Here is a 27,015-nt window from a genome sequence, read left to right as displayed (position 1 = left end):
CGCACGCCTGTACCCATGTCGCAGGATCTCGGAAACAATCGGTGGAAAAATCATCTTGATAATCGCGTAGTGGGGACGGGCCTTTAGCCGCGTTGCGCCACTGCCAAAGGGGCAATTAAAGAACTAAGTGATTAAGTAAATAAAATTATTTAGCAAATTAGATCTGTTATTGCCATTAATCTTTTTATAATTACGGTATTTTCCCTTGTTTGTAACCCTCTTAATTAAAAGTAATTTATTCACTCTGTTCTGTCCCTGCCTGGGGTGTGTCCGCATGGACAGCTGACAGAAGTGGGTCTCTCACCTCTTTGTAGGCCATTTTTATACCATTGTTTTATTCTTTTGGTGCCTCTGTCCATTTGCATCGATTATCTTTGTAGGCCAGTCCAGTGTGACAGCCTAAAGTTGGCCACTAATTATACAATTTGCTGAACAGTCGATTACGAACGATTCTTCATATGAATGATCGTAAATGATTGTTTGGGACCACTATTGGACAAAAATCTCCTAACCAATCCGATCAGATTGATGGTATCAGACCAAAATTCGGATCGATTTCATTGATCTGATCAGTTAGGAGATTTTTGTCCATTAGTGGTCCCAAACGATCATTTATGATCGTTCATGCAAAGAATCGTTCGTAATCGACCGTTTAGCAAATTGTATCATTAGTGGCCACCTTTAGGTCCTCAGGAGGACCGTCAGTTTATCACCGCTGCGCGCTTCAACCTTCTCTGACTGAGAGGCAGTCCACCTGAAGTCTCCGGCATCAGTTTCCAAGCAAGCAGTAACCAAGTCAATCAGCCACCAACGAGGATTGCACCTTTGAACAGTGGATGTGAAAAAACAGCCTGCAGCAAGTGAATCAGTCCGTTGATTAACACTGGTATCACAGGTGCATGCGTTGATGGCCGGGGTCAGGGGGGGTCGAGGCCATGCATGCAAGTTGCCGGTGAGCATGCACCCATTGGCCTAGCGCCTGTTAAATGACAGCCTTTTTTTTTGCTAATTCTCAGAATAATTTTGACAGTACTTTTTCACCTACTTTTTGGTACTTTTTCATTTGCAGGGTGCTGACAAGTCATTATAAACAGAAGATGAAAAATTGTCTCCTCTGAGAAAAAGTGAATTGGATCAGGCCCATAGACAGGAAATTGGCCCCCTAGTATCTATGTGCTCTGTTGTGGCAGAGGTTCAATCACTAGCACCTGATCCATATCCTGCAGTGATCAATACTTCAAGTTAGAGCTGATTTGTTTTGTAGTGCGGGTAATCAAACAGTTAAACACAACAATGTTGTTATTAGCAAGTTCAATAGACTGCTTAGAAAATATTTAAAATGTTATTCATTTTCAATTCCCAATCCAGGAAATCTGTAGTCAGATGAATATGGAGGCCACCATCTTTGTTCTCTGTGGTCTAATCTTTTATGCATTTTAGGCTGATATGCATCTTCTTTTTTGGGTTATAATTAAGTATTAGAGGCAGATTGTCTACATGTCAGCCAGGCAAATACTGTTCTATTAAAAGGGGCTAAAACCATTTCACTACAGGTTAACTTTATAGATGCCCATACTTATGATGTGTAGAACAGCCGTAAACCTTGTCTGCAGCCTTAATGGTCTTCTTGGAAGATCAGGACTTTATCCATAGGTCTTTCATTGAGCAGGGAAAGAACTTTTTTTTGCAGCATGAGAGGTTGATATTGACCACTTTAGCCTACGTGTCTGGTCTTTGGATACCTATGACCGGCTCTATCCATTACATACATCAAAAGCTCAGATAAGGTCATCTTGGCACTCTTCTCTCTTGCTCTTCAATGCAAGTTTGCTGTATCTGCAGTTGAGGCTTGTGAAAAAGAAAATCTGTAACATCCATCACAAGGCATGCTTAGAAATTCTGAGTTTGCATTGGATTTTTTTTGTTTGTTGTTTGGTTTCGATGCTCAGCCACTGCTGTGATGATGCTGTGCACTGATGAGTGTTGTGCTTATAATTATGAACGCAGCTCAGTTTGTGTTGGCGTTTGCTACAAATTCATATTTTGGTCTGCTAGAGAAAACTGCCTTTTGTATTTTTAATGGGAGTGCTCCATGATGGAGTAATGAAAAATACTCTGCAATTTCTATCATTTTTCGTAATCTGTTAAAAACCTCCTTCCTTTACTTTGCAGTGCTATACATGGAAAGGTTGGGTTGAAACAACCTTTTCACCCAGTTAAGATGTTTCATATAGGCCTGCATGGTTGTGTACCCATGGCGTGAGTTTGTCTAATGATATTTCACAAGGAAGGATTTTTTCAGCAGTATCGCAAAAAATTGTTAAACGATGTGTCACTACACACACACCACCCGCAGTTATTTGTTTCTGAAGGACCGACATGTTGGATTAAGTCGCTGAGGATTGTTCCGATCCTCATTGACTTTTACAGGTTTTGCCACGATTGGGTTAGCGGTAATTAACACAATCCTTTGTCTACGACACTGCAAACGATGCTTGCAGATTTGGCCAGATGGATCAGGGAATGATCGTTCGTCGGCAGAGATCCTCGACCAATTTAGTCGTGATCTGCATGTGGGTACTTAGGGGGTTGCCACACTGAATGTTCGCACACTTGCTAGAGGTTCTTGGCTGACGCATCTGGTTGGGTGGTTTCTGCAGAGAATCTAGTGTACAGTGTCACCGATCTAGAGTGCCGGATCGCCCCGGCTGAGCACATTCCTCTCTCTACCCTTCCAGTTCAAAACTGCTTCATCGTGCTCCATGCCATCCTCCCTTTATATCACCAGCATGCACAGCACTCGCCACCAAACTGTTCCCCAAGGTATCCAGCCCCAAGCTCTGCAGGCAACAGCAATTCTGCATGTGTAAGCTCCTTAAAGTCCCCAATTCAGTCTTTGGCTAGGCTGCCATCTGCATGGAGTTTGTATGTTTTGTCTTTTTGAGTATGTTCTCCTCTGCCGTGGGATTAGCTACATGCTTTTACTTTGTCTCTGTGAAGTTCCATTCCTAAGATATTTGCCTTTCAGCTTGTGAATTACAGGGGTGCTATAGCGAAAAAAAAAATGTTATACCGATGACCCTACTACCATGTAGATTGTAGGGAAGACATCGGTTTTCAAGCACAGCTTTTAATCACAAAGCCTCCTGGTAGTGATATTTTACAACATGTGACAGCCTATCTCTCAGTATGCAGCCTGAGGTAGTCCCCACCCCTCTGGTGCTAGCCCCCTCCCCTCTTGGTTTGCTCTGTCTTCTCGTGTGTGTGTGTGTGTGTGTGTCTGTGTGTCTGTGTGTCTTTCTCTCTCTCTCCCAGCATTCCACCCAGTCACTCAGCACATGTAATTCTCTTTTCTACCTCTGGAGGGACTGTTATTTAGGTATGAAGAGCTTTGCAGAGATGTTATTGGGCGTTATAAAATTCACTTCTGGTTTAATACAAGATACAGTGAGCTTATGCCCACATCTGTGTGCAGTGTTCTCCCCAGGCTCTTTTAGCCGGGTGCTCCACCCGGCTAGATTTGGTGACCACCCGGCTGTCATCAGCTCACCTCCTCACTTCCTCCTATGCTGTAAGCAGAGTTGCCCTGCATTTTCATCTCGACCCACCCGGCTACATTTTCATGCCACCCAGCTACTATTTCATGCCACCCGGCTGGAAAAAAATTCTGGGGAGAACACTGGTGTGCATTGGCTGATATGAGGAAGAACCTCTTCGACCATGTTTGAGGCCACGTTGCCTTTATTTTTCCTTACTAATTTTACTCATAGAGGTGGTCAGTGGTCAGTTTCATTGTAAGTAGCCACAAGCATAGGTTTTAATATGTATGTTCCCCCAGAGGATTAAGGTGGCTGTTACTGTTTTTGCCCTTGTGGATTTTTTTTCTTTTCTTCAAATTCTGGTGTGTTTGCAGAGTTCTTCCATATTTATCAACTGTTTTGCAGTATTCGCTATACTGATTAAATAACAAAAAGTGTCACTATCTTTTTGACGAGTGCTAGAAATTTTAATCTCTGTTTTCTTGTAACAGAAGATGTTCAGAAATAACAGGCTGCATCTTTCTTGTCCCAGAAACTTCCAATACAAACCTGACATTTTATTTACTTCTATTTATTATCTGTTCCCGTGCCGAAGGGTTAAACCGGTTATTAAATTTGCCTCTTGTATTCAAGTGTGCGCATGAAAAAAAAGAGTAAGCGGATAGCAGAAAACAGTTGTTTTAATCTAATTTCCAGACAAACAATAGTCCGGGGACAATGTTAAATTCATGAAACTGATGAAATTTAATGAGGTGATTTGTGTGTGGCAGAAAAGAGCCACCGTGCCAATAACCTGCCGAGCTGGAGCGCAGGAAAAGCCCCGTCACCGGCTAACCTCTCCGCATGCTGCCCCGGCGTTCCTGCCAGATTAACCTCTAGGGAATGGTTTGTCGTATGTCTGATGGACAGCTGGACCAAAGATGCGGTTGTCATGGAGACGGCTGATTTACTGAAGGCTCTGATCACTCTACAAAACACTGCCTGACCGTGCGCTTTGGATAATAGATCTCATTCTTGTACACGCACTTAGAAATTTGTCTCACTGTTAAAATAGAAATATATATATTTATATATTTTTTTTGTTTTGTACTCAAACAAGAAAACCTTTTACATTGATGAAAACAGCATATTCTGCAAATGTTACTCTTTATTGGTCTCCTGCTTTCGTCTGAAGTGCATCAATCTGACTAGGAGAAGAGACCAACCTGGACTTAATTAGTATTTGGTTATAACAGTGATGGACAAATCCCAGGAGCAAGGTAGCCACAACAATTACACCTGGCACAAAACGTTTGATATTTTCTCTTGATTGTGGGTTCTGGGCTAGACAGACGGTGTATCTAAATAGGGATCAGCTCCGGTAGCTGCAGGGGGTCCACATTACAAGGGTCCGTTAGGTCAGTCAATTGTTGGAATATTGAATGCTGTCACCCCCGCGTACCCAACTGAGCCCTTTGAGCGAAATCTTTCCATCAGGCAGCCATGTTGCAGCATCAATCTCTGCCAGATTTGATTATTTTGATTGAATCGGCCAGATATCAGTGCCGCAAATCGAGTAATGTATGGGCACCTTAACCATTGTAGGACCGGCAGGCTCTGGCCCCTTAAGCAAACGAAACACAGTGTTATGCATCTGAGGAAGGACGGAAGTCCGTAACATGTAATGCAGTGCTTTGCTCCATAATACACAGCAACAGTTTTGCAGCCAATTGTGTGCCGTCTCTTTTTCGTTTGTTTATGGTGAACCTGCGACCGCTTGGACAATCCGGTTGAGACTGAGCACCGGCAAAGTGTACAGGTCATACATACCTGGTGTATTGCTTCCAAGGCGTCCCTTCCACTAACTACACACGTCTGGCACCTTAAGGATCACACCCTTTTTTTATTCTTCTATTTGTGATCCATCTGATAGGCTCACAGTGATCACCTGGTAAGGAGCCAATGGAACTGGCTCCTTACCAATAGGAAGAAGCTTTGCAGTCACATGACAGCCGATTCAGCAGCCACGCGAGCAAACAATCTGCTCGGGATCACAGAACACTGCGGGCATAGAATCTGCCCTGCATCAGAGGTGGAGAGCCACAAGTGCGGCGTAGATTCTTTAACACGCACAGTCCCAAGATGATATGGAACACTCGGAGCTCAGCTGTATAGTGTGTACCACTGTCGTCTTGGGTGCACAGGTAGGTTACTTTAATGTAATGCAAATATTTTTGAGCTTCTGCAAATTTATGCTGCTTGGAAATGGACCAGTCACAACAGCTGCTGTATCTGATTTGCTGTCTTCATGCGGTGTATAATTGCATTAAAGGATACCTTCGTCCATAACTGAAATTGATGCCCTGTGTGTGTGGGGAGGTGCGCATAGGCTTACCGCACCTCCTGTGGGCCGGTGTCTGTTTCCGTTCACCTGTAGCCAGCCCCATTCCATAGTCGGCGCAGGCGCAGTAGGTCTGCGGGAGGAGTTATTGCTCCTGCACTGACCCTGTCGACTAGGGCTTTGAAACGGGGCTAGCTACAGATGAGCGGAAACAGATGTCGGCCCGTGGGAGGTGCGGTAAGAGGAACTGTCGCGGAAATCTTAAAATTTTAAAAAAATACAAATAAGAAGTACATTTCTCCCAGAGTAATATGAGCCATAAATCACTTTTCTCCTATGTTGCTGTCACTTACAGTAGTTAATAGAAATCTGACATTACTGACTAGGTTTTGGACTAGTCCATCTCTTCATGGGGGATTCTCAGCATGGCCTTTATTCTTTAGAAAGACATTCTCTGAAAATGATAAATACAAAGATGCTAGCCAGTCTCCCTGCTCTCTGCACACTCTTTTTGCAGTTGGATGGAGCAACTGCCATTCACTAAGAGCTTTTAAAAATAAAATAAAAACTTGAGAACCCTCCCCCCTCCCATGAAAAGATGGGCTAGTCCAAAATCTGTCAGTAATGTCAGTTTTCTACTACTTACTGTAAGTGACAGCAACATAGGAGAAAAGTGAGGTATGGCTTATTTTACTCTGGGAAAAAATTTACTTCTTATTTGTATGCGTTTTAAATGTTAAGATTTTGGAGCTAGTCTACTTTAGGGGACCCACCGCAAATCCCCATAGACACTTTCAGCTGGGCTGCAGAAACGGAACAAATGTCCGCTTTCACCTTGTTTAAACCCCCACAAGCCTTATACCCATGGATAGGTAAGCATATCCTCTAACGAATTGTGAGGTTTTTGGTCCAAAAAAAGTTGAAATGGGCTGTGTAGGAGCCGCCGAACGGCCTTAATCTTGGTTCCGTCGGCCATCTTCATTCTGCTGTGCAGGTCCTTTCTTCCTCCTCATTGGAGGGTTTGTTAGCTGCTGACAGAAGCTGGCACGCCCCCACCGAACAATTCCCTCCAATGAGGAGGATGAAACGACCTGCAGAGCAGAACCAAGATGGCTGACGGACCCGAAACTGCGGCCGTTCGGCGGCTCCTGCACAGTCAGTTACCACTTTTTTTGGACCGAAACCTGCCAAATTCGTTAGAGGACATGCTTAGCTACCAGAGGATATAAGGCTTGTGGAGGTTTAAACAAGCAAACGGAAGCCATTTGTTCCGTTTTGCAGCCCAGCTGAAATTGTCTATGGGGATTTGCGGTGGGTCCCCTAAAGTAGACTAGCTCCAAGATTTTCACAACAGTTGCTCTTTAAGGAGTAGGGTATCCTTCAAATGTACATTAGTTCAGGATTATTAGCATCTCATTGACCATGGACCACAAGGACCTAGACAGCATTATTAGTTTGATGTGTGTGGATAGATAGATAGATAGATAGATAGATAGATAGATAGATAGATAGATAGATAGATAGATAGATAGATAGATAGATAGATATTTTTCTTAAATTCTGACACAAAATTTTCACTTTAAAGTCTCAGCAGCGGAGTTGCTACGTAGATTTTTTTCCTGTCATACAGTATATGCAAATGAAATGAGCTTTGAAGCTGCGGTGAAATCATAACTATATTAAAATAAGGAGTGCACAAGGTAGTCTTTCTACATGAACACTTATGATAAGATGTCAGACATTCAGGAGAACGGGATTATGATTGATGACGGATTTAGGATGGCGCTCCACATTGCGGGTAATTGAAGTGTCGGCGGCAAGCGCCGTAGCGCCTTTTCCCTGCAAGTCCCTCCATCCTGCAAGCAAAGCTTAAGCAGCAAATTAAAATGGGCTTTGCTAATAGGCTGTGCGGAGGCTGCTGGTGGCGCTGGGAAGTAAGCTCTCCCCGCAAAGAGCTCAGTGTTAGCCGAGGGTTTAACAAGCACTTAGCGGATCTGCTGGACAATTCCTCCATTATTCATGCCGCACCATTTTAACAGCTTCCGACAATGTCAACGTTGGTCTGGCGATTTCCCACTCCCAACTTGGCGAAAGGACATTTCAGTTCAATGTGGCCGGCTGAGTTTAGAAAGCATAAGCGTGTTTTATTAGAAGAGAACCTGTGCTTCAAATATGTTAAACAGAACAAGAGGGATTGTGAAAGTTAAAGTGAGCCTGAGTTGAGTGATATGGAGGCTGCCATATTTATTTTTAAACCATAGCAGTTGTCTGGCAACTGGTGTTTGAATAACACCAGAAACAAGCATGCAGCTAATCTTGTCAGATCTGACAATAATGTCAGAAACACCTGATTTGCATGCTTGTTCAGGAGCTATGGCGAAAAGTATTAGAGGCAGAGGATCAGCAGCACTGCCAGGCAATATCCGAGGTGACATGTCAGTCAGTGTTTATTCAACAAAGAAAAGGAACATATTACAGAAAATGCAGTGTAGCAGTGCGCCTCCTAACTTTTCCAACAGTAGCTTCAGCATCAATTATCACTGTGGAAGATGAGAGGTATTGTTAACAATAATATAATGATCGTCACATAATATATAGAGCTCAGATTCAATTTAAATTTCCAAATATTCTATCTTTTACAAGATCATAATTAGCAAGACCAGGGGTATCTCACCATGGAGCTTAGCACCCTAGTTAGCATGGTGCTAAGTAGTAGTTTGCATGTGCTAACTACGGTGCTAAGTTTGTATGTGCTAACTACTTAGCACCCTAGTTAGCACACCAAAGCCTTTAGGCGTGCTAACTGGGTTAGCACCGTTTACTGAATTGAGCCCCATGTGTATGCACAGTGCCAATCATACAAATAACTATGCTGTGTTCCTTTTTTTCTTTCTCTAAAGTATGCAAGTGACAGTTTTTGCATGGGTCCGGACTTGGTCGGACAATAATGTAACCCTCATTGATAAGGAATTGCAGCCATATAACACTTCCCTGGCAGTAAATGGCTTCTGAGAGCAAGAAAGAGATAAAAAAAGGGTTGATAGTTCACAGATTTGTGCTCTAGCATACTTCAGTGAATGTGTCATTGAGCAGAGATAATGAAACAGTGTTCTCTCCAGGCTCTTTTAGCCGGGTGCTCCACCCGGCTAGTTTTGATGAGCTCCCGGCTGTCATCGGCTCATTTCCTCCTATGATGTAAGCAGAGTTGCACACAGAAGCACCGGCCCTGCATTTTCTCATCTCGCCCCACCCGGCTACTTTTTCATGCAACCCGGCTGGTAAAAAATTCTGGGGAGAACACTGAAACAGTAAAAACTTAAAGTAGATTTAAATATAAAATTAGACCGTGGGATAGCTAAAAAAAAAAGGCATTTTTAGAGGAAGGAGGATAGATACAATTTTTTTTCTCATTAATTAATTTTCACCTCGGAGGTCCTTTAAAAGGAAATAAATATGGCAGCCTCCATATCACTCTCACCTTGGGTTCACTTGAAGGTGGACTTTTTAGTGGAGGCAGCCATGTCTGCTGATGGTATGAAAGGCTCCGCCTTACTTGATTAAGTCATTTAAATGACAACTGACCTGAGAAGGATATGGAGGCTGCTATTTGTATCTCCTTTTAAACAATTTGCAATTTGCATTGCCTAGGAGACTAAATACATTGCTGAAGACTCTGCATGGGCCCTAGGGAGCAACAGTTAAATTGGGGAGACTCCTTGGGGGCCCTTACAGGTTCCAGGGCAATTGGCCCCTTTGCCTCTACGGTAGCTCCGCCCTGGGCAAGACTCCCTAACACTGCTACTGCCTATAGAGCACACCCTAGTGGCTGCAGCTCTGGCGCGTTAAGTCCACAAGGAGAAAAGAGCGATATAAATGTTCTGTGTCTGTAGCTGTCCTCTGTCTATGCTGATCCTCTGCCTGGGTTCACAGAAATGGATTTGGGGTGATGATTAGGAGTACTTGAAAGCACTTTCTGGTAGCTGCACATTAGCATCCATGTCACTTAACAACCACTGCTTTGCAAATTCTGCCAGGCTTGACATCTCTGGTGTACAGTGCTGTGTATGAACAGCTGTCTCATCAGCCACTGTGGTGACATGCCTGGAACAGCTTGTGCTACATAGTAACACTTGTCTACAAACTTCCTGCGGGACCTATTATTACTATTTTAAAAGGCCATCAAGGACTTCTTATTCTCCTGCTGGATTTGCACTGGAGGCTTCAGAAGTCTGCAGTGGGTTCTCTCTCCAGTTTAAGCACCTGTGTTTAAATGGGCAGCACAAAGGGTAGTGTGGCGACATCATTAATATGAGACGTTTGATGACCTTTTTAGAGATGTTAAAAGGGGTGGGGAAGCGCCCGAGGTGAGGAAAAAACAAGGACAATTCAAAAGTTAATCGGTAAGACTGTCCAACCTTAAGGAAGCCACATTCAGGAAAATGATGTTTTCAATGAAAGCGTTTTTATTATGCACATCAGACAAAACTCGTTTCGTGGCCACAAAAAGCCGCTTCATCAGGTCAATTTCAAGTGCCAAGAAATGAACCAAATCAGGATTAGCCCTGAGCGCCTGTGATTATTAGAGATGTATAGTCACAAATCTGGTGTGTTGACTCACCAAGCTTGTTATGGGGGTCGCACCTTGGCTAGACCTGCAATACGTTACATGTGTGAACTATACACATGATATAGATATAGATGGAAACAGTACTGGTACATGCAAATTCATGGTAGGTCATAGATGAACATATACCAACATTTGTAATTATGTTTTTTAACTCATGTTTACAATAAATACACTTTTAATATATTTGAGTCCAGTCTGCTATGAGATGGTCTTACGTGTGTTTTGTCTCGTAGTAGCGCAAACTCCGTTATAAGTGAAATCCCTGTCTTGTCCTGCATTTTCTAATGAAGTGCAGTTAATTCTTATGTTATACAACAGCCTGCTACCAAGTGATATGCACTGCTGACTGACTCACGCAGGAGAGGCAAATCCCTCCCCATTCTCTTCCTGCAAAATAAACTAAACTGTGCTCTGTAATCTTTAGTCAACTTCACACCCAGTGTCTGTAGGGTGGCCAGTTCAAGATGAAAAAATGTGAACTTTGTGAAAATGTTTGGGATTTCAGGCATTAGTGAGTGGTCTGAACAAACACAAACCTATGAGAAGTCAGCAGGCTGTGAAGAGGGCTGTAATGGTGCAGTTTTGTTGGTGTCACAGTGTTGCTTTGACCACATTGTGCATTCTGGCCTCATAAAGTACAGGCAGACTGTAGAGGCTGATTGTTTTGCAGCGTGTGCCTGAGCTGGTGGAGTGATTTCCATGTCCGGGGCCCCTGCCTGCAGCCTTCCATCTGTCACATTATTGATCCACTTATGAGAGATATTTCACATTTTTAAAAGGCCAGCTTTATTGAAATCTACAGCAGCAATTGATGCATGAATGTGATTAACACACAACTGCTCCCGGTCTTCATGGACTCGCTGTGTGAAACAGTAGAATGCTCCATGTACTGTTGTCCATCACAAAACAATATTGATCACTGGATTAATTGGGTTTTATTTGTGGAACGGACTGTAATTCTGAGAATTTATGGAATTATCTGTTGATATGAGTGATCCAGTATATAGATGATAGTTAAAGGACACCTGAGCTGAGAGGGATATGGAGACTGCTGTATTAATTTCCTCTTAAACCATACCAGTTGCCTGGCTGTCCTGCTGATCTCTTTGGCTGCAGTAGTGTCTGAATCACAAACTTTAAACAAGTATGCAGCTAATCCAGTCAGACTTCAGTCAGAAACACCTGATCTGCATATGCTTGTTCAGGGTCAATGGCTAAAACTATTAGAGGAAGAGGATCAGCAGGACAGCCAGGCTATTTGCAGCAAATAAAAGGAGATAAATATGGAAGATGTTGGTGCTACAGTATATAACTAATAATAATATGGCAGCCTTCATTTCCCTTTCAATTCAGGTATCCTCTAAATAGCATAGGCTACAACACCAACCAGAGCCTAGTCTATTTAATCCCAACTCTGGGCATAGAACAACATAAGCTGCTTTATTGCCAAACCCTTTGGTCGCTCCAAATTTTTGCATACAATAGAGAATGAATTCTTGTAATTTTACTGCCCACAATCAGGACTAAACAAATCCCCAGATGTATTTAATAATCTGAATAATCTGAATATTTAGCCTGAATAAAGGCCTTTTAGGTCATTTGAGCGCAGCAATAGGCACAATGTTATAAAACTTGCCAATAAGCTGCTATTCCTTGAGGACCAGCTGTAACCCTTTGAGTGCTGATAGTGTTATTGCGTGGCTGAATGCACAATGGCAGCAGTTTTTTTGATTTACAGTAACTGAGACCCGGCAAGTAAGCATTTCAGCTGTTATCCAATGCAACTGTAGGTGAATATGTGTGAGGATTAGGAGTTAGTTTAGGAGGGTTACTGTTGGCAGACTGGTAATATTTACCTGTTAGGGCTAGGAGGTTAGGGTTAGGCTCTGGAACAACTATATGTTGTGGAAGCATTGGGTGGGTGGGGAGCAAGGGAAGGGAGCGGTTCAGCATTAAAATATGGAGAAGTAGGGTATAGGGTTGCGGGTGAGTGGGTTAGTCATTAGGAAGGTTTTTACATTAGGGATATGAAAGGATATAGTTGTAAAGGAGAATGGGTTTATTACTAGGTGGTTTAAAGGTTGGGAGAAGCGCTAACAATCCACCTGGAAGCTTTTTTTCCCAAAGCCGACAGCAGACTATGAGTATTTGGCCTCAGCTTGTTACCAACTTTTTTTACTGTATGTTCCACAGGTAGCCAAGGCTCCTTAAAATGACAAAAAAAAAAAAAAGCTTAACTTTTGACTATTCTCTGCTTGTCAATAGAACTGTCTAGTAAACATTTACTTGTCCATCCCCATTTAAAATATCTTGAGTCACATCTCATTGGCAGGTATGTCCAAGGGTAACTTGGTTACAGGCTTGAGATTCTGCACTTCTGGCATGAGGTGGTCTCCACCGTGTGGCTTCTGTAGTCCAAATTTTAATTCCAATGCTGTTCAGAACTGAAGTTCCAACTCTATCCCTAGGCGAAACGTTATACAGTTTGTGTCACTGTTGAAGGTGTTGTCTTGACTTGACACCGGCAGAACATAAACAACTTTATTTATAAGGCCTATAATCTTCAAGTTTTTGTGGTGTTATTTGTTGTCTTTGGCAGCGTGCTTCTAGGTTAATCTCTCCAACATGGGCATAGACGCCAGAAAATAGGACAGTTTTTTACATTTCTCTACTCAATCGAAACCCCAAATAAGAAAAGTCGAGATGGGGAGTTCTACTTTATTCGTTTGAGCGCCATGCTTTTAGATGTGGATGTCCAGGTACATCTCATAGAGCGAGGATCCTGGAAGACAATCTGAGAGTTCTCTCTCTGTGCTGTCATCTGCCAATGCACTCGAGGGTTTAATTAGGAGGAGGAAGATATGCCAGGCACAAGCCAGTATGGAGAGATCTGGCTCCTCTACGCTTGGCACCCGGAGCAAATATCACTTTCTGTCAATAACAAAAAACAACTGTTTATTTTTACTAGGAACGGGTGAGCCGTGACAGATTGTCCCGGATGGGGGGGGGTTCTGTAAGTGTTGGTGCACTAAATGCTCCCAGAGATAGGTGGTGGATGGACAGATGGGCCACCACAGTCCCAGCACTTGTGACACCTGTGTGCTTGCCGATAGGAGGGTGTGACTGCGTCTCGTACTTCTCGGCTGTCAAGTGATGTATGGCTGCTGCGTTTTTCAGAATTTCCTGCTGGCTAATGTATTATCTGGCTGTACTGAAATGATTCGCAGGAAGCCGGGTGTGATTAAAACAGAAGTAGAGTCAAAACGCAATTCCATTGCTGTCATTGATTGTATAAAAGTGGAAATATAGCCTGCCAGTCCCTTGTACTAGAAATGTTATTGGTGATCTGAACTGGTCTGTAGGACTGCACATAAATCATTTGGGACTTTCTGTAACTGCAGGACTTGTGGAATCCTACCTACGCATGCCGGACAAGTGTTGGCTGCCAGGTTCCAGTTTGATCCTGCAGGTGCCGCTATGCTGTATGAGCGCCCTACACATATGTCTTGTGGTTAAAGCTGAGAAATGCAGCTGTCTCTGGAGGAGGGCACAGTGCATGATGGGGTGGTGTCTGGGAGACGTTTTTCCTAGGAGATAATGTTTCACTTTCTGTTTAAACTAACTTTTCAGCGCTCTGCAATTGAAAAAGCACCAAAAAGTAGGTGAAGTATTGCCAAAATTCTTTTCTAGTTTGCTGGTAGCTTAGAATGTGTTGCTCACAGTTTAAATAGCTTGTCAGATGGATTTTCTATACCTCTTGCTGTGCTAATAAAAATAAAGTTCTCCTAGGCAGAGTATTGTTCCTCACTGCAAAGTCTCTGGATCTTTCAGTCAAGCTATCCCTTTCTTTCATCGTCTCTCTGACCAATTTGCGGGCATCAGATTTCTGAGTAAAGACTATTTAAACATTAGTCATGAGGCTTTCTGCTGACAGCCTTTGAAGGACAAGAAGAGAAAAATCAATAGGCATAAATTAAAAAAACATGATTGCTATTAAATCTCTGACATATTTTGGAATAATTCTACAAATGTTTCTGTTTTGAGCAGATTCTTATACCCTTCATTATGTGACTGAGGACATGACGGGATGATGGGATGATTGATACGCATACTCTGATGGCGCCGGTAAAGTTTGTAGCAGGGTAAAGATGAAAAATAGCTCACCCTGTTCCTACAAAGTTCCAGTGGCGTTAATTACCATTCGCCCTCCAGGCTGGTATGGACTAATTGTAAAGATGCAGTTTGGCTGCCAGCTGTTGCCGACGGCCCGAATTGCACTGTTTTTCTTGTAATTTTGTCTGTTTTTTCCCCGGCACCCAAATTATCCTCTGAGCACCGCTATAGCCGTAATTCATATTACAGCCTAATACAGCCTACCCAGTGGCACCCATGCCTGCCTTGGATTGATAACTGCACTTGACCTTGCATTCCCCGTGAGGATGCTTTTGAAGCACTGTAGAGCCCTTGCCCTGGTACCTCCCCATGCTTTGGCTTGTCCACTCATGTACTAGTCCAGAGACTTGACTTGTGGAGGGGAGACTGAGAGCGTATTATACCTAGATATCCATTTCCTGAATCCACAGTAAGTTTAGGGGTCTGCTGGGGCATATGGAATCCCCATGTTTTTGCAACCGTCACCAGAGTCCGTCGTTCTTATAGAGCCATAAGGCTAAAGTATAAACTTTTATCTCCCTACAGGTCCACTTTAAAATGATTTATAACATGTAGCAAAGTCTTAGTCATCAGATGTGTCAGATCTGTTGGACGATGGGGGAAAGGGCTGATTTCAGCACGTTTACAAATCCTCGCAGTAAAGAAGGCAGCCTTGGTTTTCACGAGCTTACTTAGAACACGACGGAGCGGTTTTTAATTTCGTCATGGACACAATAAAATCCGATGACAACGCTATAATTCACGCTTGACCCACACTTGTATTGACGTTGCGATGAATATTTAAACATCACCTCTCTGGCCTGCAGGCAATTAATAAGCGGCCTGGGATGCGCAGGGCATTACCGACGCATTTCACGTTCCCCAGCTGCAGCTATATCTCTGGCACGCATAGCCCTTTCTCCAGGCTCTTGTGCTGAAATCCATCCTCTATCCATCATCTCTCTTTGTGACTGCAGTGGCTGGGAGCTGAGCACCTGTCTCTGCCGGGCCTGGGCTATCGCACTGGCCTCCCACAGCAGAGCTTTAGCTGTCCCGCTCGAAGCCCAGGTTTGTATTTCACCGCTGAAGCCTTCGCGTTTCAGTCTCAGCGCAGTTAATAGCAGTGTCAGCACGCACTGCTCTTCCAGGCATCAAACTGTCTCGGTAACACTATTAAAGATCCTCCATGCCGTTTGTTGCAGACGCTCTGCAATTATTTTTCGGATTGTGAAAGCTCTTCTGTCCGACATCATCCGGAGAAGCTTGGGTAGTCATGTAAATACATTTTTTTTGTTTCAATTTTAATGTTGTTTGATGCTATCGCTGCGAGTAAGGCTGAATTGAGAGTAGCAGACTGCATGCACAAATAGCTGTTCATCATTCAGCCCTGCTAGCCTGCAGAGAGGACCCAAATATAGCCTTTTAACCATTTTGAAGCTCAAATCCAGACGCAATTGTTTTCCTAGTCCCGTGTAGGTAATTGTTGGCAGATCCTGTTAATCTTTATAGAAGATCCTCAGTCAGCTGTGAAATCAATTACACACTCACCTTTTAGGTTTGGTCACCACTGTAGCAGTAACAGCCACTAATTAGCAGCTGGCACTGCGCCAGCAGTAGTAACAGCCACTGATTAGCAGCTGCCATCGTGCCAGCAGCAGTAACAGCCACTGATTAGCAGCCGCCACTGTGCCAGCAGCAGTAACAGCCACTGATTAGCAGCTGCCATTGTGCCTGCAGCAGTAACAGCCACTGATTAGCAGCCACTACTGTGCCAGCAGCAGTAACAGTCACTGATTAGCAGCTGCCATTGTCCCTGCAGCAGTAACAGCCACTGATTAGCAGCCGCCACTGTGCCAGCAGCAGTAACAGCCACTGATTAGCAGCCGCCACTGTGCCAGCAGTAGTAACAGCCACTGATTAGCAGCCACCACTGTGCCGGCAGCAATAAAAGCCACTGATTAGCAGCTACCACTGTGCCAGCAGTAGTAACAGCCACTGATTAGCAGCTACCACTGTGCCGGCAGCAGTACCATCCACTGATTAGCAGCTACCACTGTGCCAGCAGCAGTAACAGCCACTGATTAGAAGCTGCCACTGTGCCAGCAGCAATAACAGCCACTGATTAGTAGCTACCACTGTGCCAGCAGCAGTAACAGCCACTGATTTGCAGCTGCCATTGTACTAACAATTTCCTGTGGAGATATTTTGACAAAATGTCACAGGCATAGCGCACCTAACCGCAATCAGCAAAAATTGTGTTTAATTTCGGTAGTTCGGTCCCCTAGCACTCAAGAATGGCGATATGGCACTTGGCCTAAAATGTTTAGACATCCCTGGGTTAGGGTAAAGTGGTAAAAGTGGTAAGGGTTAGGTGAACAGCATGCTGATAGATGGCAAAGCAGGTGACTAGAATAGCACCACCTAGGGGAGGCAGGAAGTGGAAACAATCTGCATAGTTAAAACTTGGCAGCATATTTGCCGCAATAAATCTAAATCGCTTCCATGCCCGACATCACAGAGCCAATATTCTCATCCTGTGCCCAGATGGACAGACTGAGCATGAGTGACCAACTGCTATTATGTAAATTGTGACTTCTCAAAGTCTGGATGTGGTGAGAGAAAGGTGGGTGGGACTTACAGGAGCTGGCCATTGTTTTATCAGAAAGAATGTCTGTTCAGGAAGCTGGCATGGGGTTAGACATTATACAGTCCTTAGCTTTGTTTAAAAACAACTCCTTCCTCTCCACAAGTCTGTTTTAATGTTGGGATCCTTGCTCTCCATGTTCCTTCTGTAAGTGTTTACAGCTAACCTAAACTTTAAGCATAAGGTTTATATAAACATAGGTCTCAGTTATATGTTACACGTCGAGGTGTTTCTCTAAAGTGCGAGGAACAAGTGGAATCGCTAACCGCTGTGGCAGCCCTTCCTGATTTATTTAAAATGAGTCTGATTAACCAGAGCTCACACCTGCAAGAATTGTCGGTCTGGGCCTCATTGCCATTGAACTTTGCAGGTATACGCTGGATATATTTGCTTGGGTATAGCAGTAAGAGGCTCTTGTGGCATGCTGCCATCTCTTCAGAGTTGGTTTGCATCGTCTCCTGTCTCCTCCAGCTGCTGCAGATGGGAAGGTGAAGCGCCATGCGGCCCTCAGCCCTGTACTTTTCTCAGTGTGAGCAGGATGTGTGGACATGCTCTTCTTTTCTCCAGGAAGAGGAAGGAGGAGGTCAGTGTGACTGCGATGTTGGGTCACACACACTGCAATTATCTGCCTCCCTGGACCAGCCTGTACTGGGTGTAATTGCTCCTTGTAGGTTCCCTCCCGCATGCAGATTGCGTTCCACATGGTTTCCCTGCACATTTGCTCAGGCTTGCGCTCTGCCATTCACCAAATCTAAAGACATAAGCTTGAATGCGGTGGATCCAGAAAGACGCTAATCCATCTTCTATTTTATCTTTTTCTTTTCATCTGTGTTCACCTTTTCATTTAAAGATTCACATTTCTGCATGAAACAATTTTTCTTTAGTCTTATTCAGACTTTCAGCAAAAGAAAAATATATTTTAGCTTTGGATAGTGACTAGAACCTCTCTTTGAGGTTTTATTGCTTTCTGATTCCTATCTTGAAAGATTTCCCTCCCTCACTTCCTGTCCTAACAGGAAGTGGGTAAGTTTCTCTAGTAGGCAAATAAACTGTAACTAATAAAGGCTTATGTTATAGAAGGGGAAGATTTAAGATCCCTGTCAAGTGTTTATTGCATGCTGCCCCATTTCCTGTCCCCCAGGATCTCCAGAGTTCATGAAGTATGTGGAGATTGCAAGGGAATACAGACAATAGTAAAGCCAAAAGCATGATCTAATTTTCTTCCATAGTATACACAACTGAAGTGTGCTATCCTGGTTTGCTGTGTTGATAAGGTAAAACATTGAAAAGTTGCTGCTTCTCAGGATGGCCATATGTCTTGGCAATAGGCTATGGTTTACTGTGGCAAGTGTCGCTACACTAAACAATTTTGAAGCTGTGAAAGGAGAAAAAAATTGTTACAAGATCAGTACAAAGGGTAATTGATGTGCAGTGTCCCATCAATTCATACACTCCATTAATATATATTAAATCATAATGTGTGTGTGAATGAGCAAATATTGTCACCTTCCTATACGCTCTCTATTATTAAAGCTATCATTATTTCTTTTACCAAGCTACTCTGATCTTCCTCGGCAAAAATAAGAATTGTTTCTACAAACGCTGATTTGGAGGTGTGGTGGGTGTGTGGCTAGAAGTTGTGGGGGGGGGGGGGGGTCTTTTGGCCAAATGTTTTGTATGTTACAAACTGCCCCTCATCCGTCTCTAAAGTTGAGACATTTTGTATTACGCTAAAACCTGTACTGACATTATAAGTTGCATTATGGATGTTTTCACGCTGAGTAGACAAGTACCTGCTAGATGTGGAAGATCGGTGCTGAATCTCTTTTGATTAGGTGGTGGGTTGACGAATAGTGGCATGGTTTTGTACCATTGAGCGATCACACTTCAGCAGAAATCTGACCAGAATGAGATGCTGCATTGTGGGGAACTGATCGCTCTGAGTGTGGCTTCTATAGCCTGCTGTTCTACCATGGCCTCATACTGCCTTTCCAAAAGGTACTTGGCTGGCCAGATCTTGTCAAGTGCGCCATGGTGGCACAGTGGTTTGGGCACTTGCCTTGGTCAGTAGGAAAAATCTTGGCCAGGACAACATCTGCATGGAATTTTTCTAGTATCCCCATGTTTTTTTTTTAGTCTCCTCCAGTCACACTGGTTTCCTTCTACATCCCAAAAACATTCAGATTACAAAATAATTAGTCTACAATATGGGTATGGGACTGTGACTAGGATAGGGAGTACATTGAAGTCCTCTAAAGCAGAATTCCCCAACCCTGTTCTCAAGGCCCACCAACAGTACATGTTTCGCAGGAAACCACTCACAATCACTGGTGGAGTAATCAGTGTTGCAGCAGAGCTGATTAACTACCTCTGTGGCTTTATACTAAACATGCACTGTTGGTGGGCCTTGAGGACCTCTGAAGGGTCAGTTAGTTATATATGAATTTGTACTCTGAAGTGTGTCAGGGCTATATAAATACGAGGGCTGTGGATTCTGAGCAATTTTTGGGTACCTCCTGGAGTTGGAGTCGATGGTTTTTATAAATTGAGGAGTTAGTCATATGATTTTTGTACCCACTCCATAGTTCTGCAAGGGCTGTGGAGTCGGATTTGAGGAGCAATTTTGGGTACCTGGAGTCGAAATCAGTGGTTTCATAAACTGAGGAGTCTGATGATTTTTGGACTGACTCCACAGCTCTGATAAATACACATTAATAAGTTCTGTAATATTAATAACCACAGGCTGCTCAGGGGCATCGCAATCCAACAAGGGACACATCGAAGAGAAGGCCTGAGTTGCATCCCAGCAAAAGACAAAAACATTCTCCTGGATGATGGGATAATTGTTGTTAATTTGTTAAAATACTCCATTCCAACAATCCAGAATATGAGCTTTTTCTCCTTAGAATTCAGATCTCAAAGAGGCTCAAGTTTGGAATATTTATGCCTGGAGTTGAGGTATAATGAAAGCTGTTTTTTTTTTAGCTGAGGCTGTAGCAGTTCTTTAAACACCCCTGCAAAGTGTTCTTTGCAACAGGCAGTAATTGCTTTGTTAATGTTCTAGCATTACATGTTAGCAAACCTCTTCAGGTTATGCAATTTAGGCCCTTTGTGTGGGCTTTGGCTTCAGCCGCTCGGGGAGCCGCATCCTCCCCTTTTGTCTTGGGGTAATTTTCATGTAGTCTCCAGCCACGCTGATTATAAGCAGCTCCCTCCGCGGTGTGTCTACGTGTCTGTGTGATTGTGCTCATTGTGGAAGCACAGCTGTGTGCCCCATGGGGGACCTTTGCCAAATAACAGGGTTAGACGCAAAGCAGTGCGTTATTACCCGAATCTTATGCTCAGACTCCAAATGAGATGTATGCTCTGTAAAGCCGGTGATCGCCTCATAGCAGAAGTTTGAGCTAAGTCTGCTAAAGTCATTCTTTTGTGTTTGTGCGGCACACTGTGTATCGCATCCTCCGGGGCTTGGCGACCTCGTGTCATTGACCGGCAAACTGTTATTCAGCCATTAGCGGCTGTTTTTCCTGCTGGTTATTATCAAGCTGGGAGAGTTAAAGGGGCAGAGTCCTTTTGATGCCCCCTTCCCTTAGAGGTTTGTTAGACGACAACAGAGTATACTTACCTTTGATTTGGAATTAAAACATACTAACAAATTGAGACAGGTAGTTTTGGTTTTGACCAATCACTATTGCGTCCATGCTAACCTTCACAAAAATCTAGACAGCTAGACAACTTGCTTTTATATATGTATACTTAAAGAAAACCTAAACTGAAAATTAAAAGTCAAAATAAACATACGCAGGTCGTACTTACCTCCCATGTAGTCTACTCATCAATCTCTTTCTCCTCTCCCGTGTCCTGTTTGTCCACTGTGATTGATGAAATTCTCCATCCTCCATCTTGAAAATGGCTATTACACCATAACAACCTCCTGGTCAGCACACTGTTAAACTGTACTATTGACCACTTGAGCCATAGGGAAACGTGGACATTACCTTGCACATTAAGTTGTAACTGACAGCAGCTGATATATTTCAATTCTGACAAATTGACAGAACTGTAAGGGATCACTTTATGAAGATAAAGGTGAGCTTCTGAGTCGAACTGAAAGCAAGGTAAGTACCGTATGTAATATTCATTTGCAGCTACGTCATGTGTTTATTTTAAATAATTTTACTCAGTTCAGGTTCCCTTTAAGATATACGGTATATCTCTATATGTTGTAATACGTCTCTGACCCCATGGGGTGATTACATTACACAGGTTTCTGTTCGAGTGCTCATTGTCTTTCTCTGAATAAAGTTTACAAGTTAGTTGAAGGAAAAGATTACTTTATAAACAAGTTTTTGAAGATATGCGGGGTGTTTTCAAAGCAAAAACTTGTTGTTTTTTATGTGCCTTGTGTAATTATAATGCAGCGCTAACTTTCACCTCTCCGCCCGCTCCGAGTAATTAAAACGAATGAGGCAGCGCCTCAGAACTCTTCAAAGCTGTGCTCGAAACCTTTAGGCTCGGACTGGAAACCGCGCTGTGGTTTGGTTGCCATGGCACCTGTTAGGCCTGAGAGGCGAGAAAGAAGTAACCTACTGTTCATCCGTAGGAAAAATTAAAATAATTGAGCGTGCTAACGAGGAGAGGCAAAACACAAGAGCGGAGTTGATCATTTGGCAGGGGAGAGAGGAGCATTTGGAAATATTTTGACGTTAAATTTGTTATGAAGTTTTTGAGGTTTTTAAAAAGTATCCAGGGATGCGCGGGGAGCCAAAAGGGAAACCGGCCAAGTTCCGAACCAAACATGTTGCTGCAAACAAGAAATTAAAAAAAAACTGCAGTCAATTAATTTAAAAGAGCTGAACACTTAATCTGTAGGCCTGATGGCTGGGTCCTGGGCTAGCTGCTGTAATGCAAATATTTTCCCTTTTCCTCTCAGTCTGTGATTGATGGAGACAGAAGAGGATTGGAGAGGCAGAAGGTGAGTGTCGGACCCACAGTACAGTTGGACCTAATTGAAAGGCTTTCGCTAAGTGTGTGCCGAAAAATGTATCCCTGTAAAAATATACAAATCACATTAGTTTATGTGGGTAGAGATTGTAGCGTTAAATTTATTTTCTGCAGCTATTGTGATAATTATATCAAGTCAGTCATTTTAGGTCGGCTGAGCAGAGGAGCAGGCGGCGTATAGCATTTGGCGGCGTGCAGGAGGAGGTTGTTCATCTCCGGGGCTTTGGATTCGGGAGCATTTCTTGGGTTACTGGAGACGGAATCGGTAAATGCGTACTGACTCATACTCCTAATAAATTTAAATTGTGTTTATAAAATAATGCGTTTCCTACTTCACAGTTAAGAATGTGGTTAATGTTAATTTTTTCAGGATAGATAAATTCCAAATTACAAAAATCTGTAAAGAAAGTCACATGAAGTGTCAACAATGTTGGGTGTTTGAATACTTTACAGGTGATGATTTCATTTACATATTTCTGTTCTTCTAATTTTGCTTAATCGGCCATAAAGGTGAAAGTTTAGGGCAGTGCTTCATGGGCAGGGGGTGTGCCTAGCATTGGATTTGTCAGCTGGAGGGGCAGAGCATACATTTTCTGGCTTCTGGGGCGGAGCCAAGAACAAACAAAAGGTGGGCATGCCAGAGGAAGGGGCCTGACACAAAAAATAGTCCAGGCAGGTGAGTGCGGCCCAGAGCCACATCCGGCCCACAGGTCGCCAGTAGGACAGCCATGGTTTAGGGGACGAGTAGTGTACGGTCAACTGAGTGTGCTGCTCTATGAAGCGAGGAAGAGGATCAGTAGGTGGTGAAAGTGCAAGAGATGATTCATGGCCCAGGGTACAGAAGAGGACCATGCATTGCTTGATAAGAGGGGTTTGCAAAACCTAGCGTTGAGCAGAGGTATATATACTAAGGATTATCTAACATAGGTAAGAGGCTAAATATTATGTCTCCATGTATTATAGAAAGTGGTGATTCTGACTGCTAGAGACAATGGCCTTGATTCATAGAGCACAGTGCGGTAAATGTAAGATGCTCGGTAAATCACCGCATTAGATATTTTAGACTTTTGTGTTCTAATTCATAAAAATGTCTACAGGTGCGGTAGAAGTTCGGTAATCTACCAGCTTCAATAGACAAAAACTCGATGCAGTGACGGAATTACAATAGTAAAAGGCATCCCGACATCCCTTCTGTAGGGATGATCAAAAATATGAAAATTCTTCCAAGTTGATGCAAATGTATGCACATTTTTATGCCAATATATGCTGTTTGCAAAATTGACCAATTAATTTAAACCCGGGTTTAACGTGATTGGTCCATTTTCAAACTGAATATATTTGCATAAAAATGTGCACAATTTTGGAAGCATTTGCATCTCATTTATCATCTCTACCCTTTAGAAGTACGTTTGTTATGCTGTTTGTTAATACTGCCTTTGCTCCCTCTGAATCTGTCTATTAGTCTTTCTTAACACTTTATTTGCCACAGCTTAGATGAACTTCAAGAAACTTTAAACATGCCCTGCTTAGGAGATTTCCCCACTATTTACTCCACATCTTCAAACAGAAACCTAAGGGGTTAACGGCCACAGGGGAAGCCTCTTATGTTTGGAATTTTTCTGCTCACTGCCTAGAGGGTAGAAAAGCTAGATCCTCCTGAGAAGCCTGCCGGTCCTATCACATCCGATCACAGGGACTTGCAGGAGATGGGCTGTTTCTATTGGCTCTGCTCCTGCCATTCATAGCTTATCCCTCTGCTTGTGCGAGTCATGCTGGCTTCCTACAGTCTCCGTTCTGATTTCGCCACACCAAAGGTGCTGGTAAAATTTCAGGTTTTTACTGCATGTTCTAGACTTTATGAATTGACATTTGCTGACATATTTACCTCAGTGCTCGGTAACTTCAACTTTTCATGCGGGAACAGCCTTTATGAATTGCCATTTTCCTAATTGCTCTGTAAAGTCAGCTGTTTTCTTCATTACCGTATGTGGTAATGCTTTATGAATCGAGGCCAAAATTGTTCCTCCTTATATAATTTCTTTTTATATTGTAATACTTTTATTTTCCAAAAGTATAACCATTTTTTTAAGAAGTACAATAAAGCATCAAATAAAGCCAAGAATCAATCAGCATGGCGTTTAACAATTGTCATTTGTCATAAGGTGGTAGCAGGATAACCATAAGCAATGAATAATTGTAAACAAAGTAAAGCATATCTGAAAAATTGCTTAAAGTGTGCCCCAGAGGACTATACCCAACTATCTGGAGCATGCTATGGGTCAGTGGGGGAGGGGTGGGGGTCCCAGCATGAAGCCAGGGTGAACTGTGAACTCTGGTGTCCAGCGATCGGCAACCGAAAGAAGAGTGCACTATTGTTGGCTCTGCAGATAACCTCATGATTTTAAGTTTTGTCCTTTGTTTAAACTGTTAAGTCACTTAGTGTAATTTTTTTTAAATAAATATAATAAGAACTCCGAATGACAAAGCTAACAGCCCTTAGACCATGCTCTATCTAGCAAGTTGGGGTTCTGTAATGTAGCCTGATGATTCGCAATGGCAGTATATGCCTTGTATGTTTTGTGTTTGCAATTGATATAGGACATATGTGTTGTATGCTATATATTGATGTATGCCACATATTTATATACAGGTAATCCACAGTTAACGAACACGATAGGGACTGTGGGTTTTTCTTAACCTGAATCTATTCTTAAAGGTCACCATACACTGGTCGATTTGCCATCAGATCGGCCAACAGATAGATCCCTTTCTGATCGAATCTGATCAGAGAGGGATCGTATGGCTGCCTTTACTGCAAACAGATTGTGAATCAATTTCAGCGTGAAATTGATTCACCATCTGTGAAGCTGCCGCTGCTGCCACCCCCCGGGCCCCCGCATGCATTACCTGATCCGGCCGGCGCGAGTCCCCTGGTCTCCGCTGTCTTCTTCTCCGCTCTGGGCTCCAGCTTCACTGTACTTCCTGTCCGGGGAAGTTTAAACAGTAGAGGGCGCTCTACTGCTTAAACTTGCTGCCGGGACAGGAAAGAAGTGAAGCCTGCCGGACTCAGAGCCCAGCGCGTAGAAGAAGCAGCGGGGACTCGCGCCGATCGGATCAGGTAATGTATTGCCGCTAGCATCGGTCGTTGGGCATTCGAACGCCGCTATCGACGCACTCCCGACCCGCCATCGATCGAGCAAAATCTTCCGCACGGATGGGAACAATCGATTTTGAAACGGAAATCGATCAGCGTTTGCGCAACGATTTCACAGTCCGATTCGATCACAGTGATTGAATTGGCTGTATATCGGCGGGAAAATCGATAAGTGTATGGGCCCCTTAAGTCAAAACACTGTGCCATCTCTGTCTTCTGTACCTCCTCTATGCCCCCTGTGCCTCCAGTGTCCCCCTCTGTGCCCTCAACCTACTGCAACAAAATGTCCTTTTTACAGTTTAAAGACATTGTTCCTTTGAAATTTTACTAAATCAATTTTCTCAAAAACTACAAGGTCTTTAAAAAAATTGACTTGCTTCCCACATGATCAAATTTTTGGGCCGTTTGTATCGACAGACCGTTCATAAGTCAGGTGTTTTTGAGTCGGGGGCTACCTATATAATAGAGGAGTTTGAGTCAAACTTTCAGGACCATGGTCATGACATCACACTGTGGGAGGGGTTTCACCACAATATCAGCCATACAGAGCCCCCTGATGATCTGTTTGAGAAAATGTAAAGATTTCTCGTGGCAAAGGGGGTATCAGCTACTGGTTGGAATCTAAGTTCAATCTTAGGTTAAAGTTTCTCTTTAATCAGGGAGTCTTGCCTAAAGACAAGATACCGATACTTACTAACTGCAAGCTCCCTAACTGCACTGAATGTGACTTTAGTGCCTGCAGCTCTAAGTGAGTCAGAGAGGAGAAAAGCGCTGTACAATTCTCATTTAATTATAAATACTCCAACTTTTTAATAATTTGCATTTTAATAGCCATGCTGGTTTATCAGTAATTATTTCCCTTTGTCCGTTTTGGAGCGCTGAATCCTTATTTACGGAGAGTGCGCCAGGAACAGCGTGCGCGGCTGTGAGTAATCATCGCAAAACCTAAAAACAATCCCTTTCCCCCCTTCTGTCTGCGTTTGGCAGGTTGCACGGGCGCCGCTGCCAGCTCCACGCTCACTCCACGCCCTCAAAAATGGGGACTTGCGCTCCCCAGCGATTTCCTCGTCTGTGATAAAGCACATTCGCCATCTGTACTTCAGGTTTTCCTTCTGAAATGGGTATTGTGAAGCCATTTAACTGACTTAACTGGTACATTAGAAGAATTGTAAAAGCTATGCATACCTCCCCGCTGACTGTAAACTGCATTCCAGCTGAACGCAGGCATCCCCCTCCCCAGTCCCCCCAGTATTTAAGTGGCAGCGCACAGTACATATTGTTCCGTATTCTGCTCATGTCTTTACCCACTGCGCCTCTGAAATTACTTTTTTCGCATAGGTGTAAAGGAGGCCTCTAGGTAATTAGTCTATAGGCGTATATGAGAAAACACCATTAAGCCTATTTTTAAAGGGTAAATGTGCTTTGCGGTAACAATTAAATATAGCGCTTCTCTTCCTACCTGACCGGCTCGCTCCCTGCAGTGCTAGAAGTAAAAGAATTACGTGTATTCTGAAACTTCAGTTCTGGGAGACGGACAAATACAGAAATCAGTTGTGGAACAAAATCATCCTCAGA

The 27,015-nt window shown here is 43.3% G+C and overlaps 2 protein-coding genes across 11 annotated transcripts in view; both read left to right on the top strand.

The window, feature by feature from the left end:
- LOC137532329 (uncharacterized) overlaps positions 1 to 4,524 on the top strand; it is a 56,106-nt gene extending 51,582 nt beyond the window's left edge. The window contains exon 4 of the mRNA XM_068252738.1: positions 4,310 to 4,524. Within this exon, the coding sequence (XP_068108839.1) occupies positions 4,310 to 4,524 (215 nt within the window). The remainder of the gene's footprint in view (positions 1 to 4,309) is intronic.
- The window catches only part of PLXNA1 (plexin A1), a 508,150-nt gene that overhangs the window by 196,820 nt on the left and 284,315 nt on the right, over positions 1 to 27,015 (top strand). The window lies entirely within an intron of this gene.

The sequence above is a fragment of the Hyperolius riggenbachi genome, chromosome 9, assembly GCF_040937935.1.
Source record: "Hyperolius riggenbachi isolate aHypRig1 chromosome 9, aHypRig1.pri, whole genome shotgun sequence".
Taxonomy (NCBI): domain Eukaryota; kingdom Metazoa; phylum Chordata; class Amphibia; order Anura; family Hyperoliidae; genus Hyperolius; species Hyperolius riggenbachi.
This window is presented reverse-complemented; position numbering and strand designations above follow the sequence as displayed.